The following is a 3,506-nucleotide window of genomic DNA, read 5'->3' as shown; positions in this document are numbered from 1 at the left end:
TAAATGAAGAATCGCTCGTTTATTTTTTACGGAAAAAATTACCGAACAGTTTAACGATTTACACATGTTAGGATTTCGGTAAAAAAATTACCGAACTCGGTAATTTTCGTTTACTGTGTGGGATTTTGAGACATTTTGTTCGGGAGAAACAAGTTTTCATCAATATCATTTCTTTTGAATACGGTTTTTCTAAAAGTCCAAACTATGACAAGTATTTCATCCGAAGACTGCATTTCGATTAGAGTTAAGATAAAAATATTATGAAGCTTCAAAAATGGGCTAACTTTTTAAAGGGTGGTATTCATCTGTGTTAATGAGGCTTCAACATGTTCGACCGCTCGACTCATTAACAGGAGACTTTTATCTTTCTCGAAGATCACAAAAACCAAATATTCTTATAAGATTTATCTTTAATAGTTATATATTATGTAAATATACTACAATTCAATCACTTTCGCTAGATCCAGAACTATAATTACAAAGCAATAATTTTGGTTTTTTGGTTAAATCTTGTTCGACTTGACTCGCTTTACTGGTGAGACTTCTAACGGTTGAAGAAGCCGGTCTCTTGACAATACCCAAACTATTTCGATTCAGCTTTGCACCTGAACTCTTGACCTTGACAACGGATGGTTCCCCAGTGCAGGTAGATGGCAAGGCAGGTCGGGTCAGGATGGCACTTCGCCGATCGCGATCTTTTTCCACAACCGACTTTGCCGAATGCAGTCGCATCAGTGATGCCATCTTGCGATCCGAATCGCTCTCCGGTAGCAATGTTATATCCAGACTAGATTTAGCTAGCAAGGCGTTATCTTTGTCCTCCTGTAGTTTCCGTTGTTTCTTGGTGGCCTGAAATTTATGTATTTTATATATTCAACGGAATTTCATAATTTCGATTTCTTACCCTAAATTCCGCACGTAGACGACTATTGGCTTCAAAATCATCTTTCCAAATGCTTGTATTTCGCTGATACAATCTACCGAGTACTGGTTTTGCATCTTCCGCTGCCTTTGTGTCCTTAGCGCCATGTTCCAATTTGTACATAGGATCATCGAACAGCTTCTTCTGAACTTCTTTAGTTTCCGGAACGATTTGTTCGTTCTGAGTGGGATCCCATCGGTTTTCCTGTCGACGTGCGCCAGTCACTATGACATAATCCAAATTCGCTGGATCCGTTTTAATCTCGAAATGATTATCGCATAGGTGGCATTTCATCCGAAATTGGTAGACTGGCGTAGAATAATACCTTAAAATTGAGAAATTTGAATTTCTGAAGATCATATCGCTTTAAAAATAAACTTACATGCCCACTTTTGTTTTCTCCGCGTTATACCTTACACCCATGCCGATGTGATTCTTGCATCCATCACACCAGATATTGTAAGGCATTTCGAACCGGATGATGATAATCCCCAGGTGGATTTTCCGGGCCCGTTCCCGCAGGGCGTGCGTTCCGTGCCATTTGTTCAGGCTTCCCACCTTGGGATCGTAATCTGGCGGATAGTAGTGATTTTGTCCCTTGCGTTCACCCATGGTGAAAAACCTGAATGTGCATAGAAATAATATCAACATAAAAAGGTACATTAAAAAGAATATTTTTTTAAAATTATCACTCAGTGTACACATTCAGCTAAATAAATAGTTATTATAGTTTTTTTTTATAAGAAGCCCAAATGTGTGAAATGCTTATTTGAATTTATTGATGAAACTATTGAATTTAATATTGACTATTTCTGTATTTTCGTTGCATTGTTAGATTTCGTGGTATTTTACTTCCGAAGTCTTACACAATTTCATTAACCTAGATTTAGGGTGGCGAGATTCGCTCCCTGGATCTTATAAGCCAAAGACGTTCACCATAAGGAAAACGACCACCCCCTTCGATGTCGTTCGATAAACTTTTATATTGATGTTTGTTTAGATAACTTTACGAATTTATTTTTGACCGATTATTCTATGTTTTGCTTTTCGATCACTTAGGACTAATACCACTGCTAATGTTTTGATTCTGGTATTCATTGAAGATGAAATTATATTTCAACATATTGAACCGTCTTTAGCTTATAACAGTACCAATTCATTCACATTTGATGATTTTAGGAGTAAACGATAAATTTACCTTTAATTAGTCGTTTTATCTCAGTTGGAATTGATTTCTCCTTGAAATTTTCTAATAATTTTAATATTCCGCACCAAAACAAATCACTCTGAACTGCGAACTGTCACACTCAAAAACATCGAAAGGGCTCGTTAGCACAAACCACCATTACAGTGTCGCTACACTCAGAATAAAAACAACCCAAAATTAAGAATGCCATTGCATCAAAACAAAGTTTAGCTGACTGACTTGAGACGTTTTTTTGGAGAGATAGGCTAAATTTATCACTTTGAAAAAATATCAATATTTCGCTTTACAAGAGCAAAATTAACAACTTCATCAACTTTAATCTGCATATTATTTACTTACTAGAAACATCAATTAATGGAGAAACATTAAAAAAAGAACTTACATCATTAAACATTTTCAACTTCTCATCTCTCAATTTCTTCAATCTTTAGTAACATGGCGCGCACGCATGCGTTTCGAATTTTGACATTCCCGCATCCATATCATCGTTCGACGTCGTCCGTCAGCCAACTCGCGGAAAATCTTTATCCATACGAGCGTATATGCAGAAGGTTTCCCTTTTTTGTGCTCTGTGTGATAAAGTTTTCTATCAGTTTTCTCGCCCAAAAGTTGATTTCAATTGCATCACCTTAGTATTTTTTGCGGATACAAAACCGGTAACGAGGCGGACTACTATAGATTAGCGAAATGATAATCTACACGAATCCGGGAAATCCATTCGGATTGAAGCTACTGATCTGTGCCAAGTTGGCCAAAAAGGAGGTGCTGGTGAAAACCGTGTCTTTAAATGGTGAGTTTTTTTTATCAGTCTTTTATGAAGCATGGCAGGGGATGGTATGGATATGTACCTAATTATAAGTAGATACAACCACGCAGCAGAAGCGGAATCCAGTGGAATGGATCGGTCATTTGCATGTGCGGATGGACCAGGAAATCAATTTGCGGTTGGTTAATAATCGAACCCTAAAGGTCAAAAGGGTCAATTTTGGAAGTTATTCTTTGTTCTCAATATTGTTTAGCAGGGTATGCTTCATATACCTATAAAGCTAATGCGTAAGCATTGAAGCGACACGTGTGCAATAATGGTTATTTTCATGAATTTTCATAATTCACAGCAAAAAATCATTTTTACAATAATCATCCCTCTTTAAACTACTGCTGATGTGTCGCCTCACAAAGTGCACCACACAAAATATTGGTACTATCCGAGTACAGCCTCCCTCGAATGATTCAGTAAACCAACAACAGTAGTTACGCTATCGTTCTGAAAACGACGCATCATGTATCTGGCACAAAGTTCTCGACCGGATATTTTGTTTGCCGTTGACTGTTGGGAGTCGGTTCGGTTTAACAAGAATCCCGGACTCAAACTCTGGA

At 37.5% G+C, this 3,506-nt stretch overlaps 1 protein-coding gene across 1 annotated transcript; it reads right to left on the bottom strand.

Moving 5' to 3' along the window:
• Nucleotides 1–443: 443 nt before the first annotated feature.
• LOC129746185 (coiled-coil domain-containing protein 130 homolog) lies at nt 444–2,256 on the bottom strand. The gene is made up of 4 exons (XM_055739729.1): nt 2,121–2,256; nt 1,305–1,544; nt 905–1,247; nt 444–849 (listed from the first exon to the last, which is right to left on the bottom strand). Exons 2-4 carry the CDS (start codon nt 1,532–1,534, stop codon nt 445–447), a joined length of 978 nt encoding a protein of 325 aa, XP_055595704.1. The 5' UTR covers nt 1,535–1,544; nt 2,121–2,256; the 3' UTR covers nt 444.
• Nucleotides 2,257–3,506: the final 1,250 nt, after the last annotated feature.

The sequence above is a fragment of the Uranotaenia lowii genome, chromosome 2 (genome assembly GCF_029784155.1).
Source record: "Uranotaenia lowii strain MFRU-FL chromosome 2, ASM2978415v1, whole genome shotgun sequence".
NCBI classification, from domain to species: Eukaryota; Metazoa; Arthropoda; class Insecta; order Diptera; family Culicidae; genus Uranotaenia; species Uranotaenia lowii.
The sequence above is the reverse complement of the archived record's forward strand: the minus strand, read 5'-3'. Positions and strand labels throughout refer to the sequence as shown.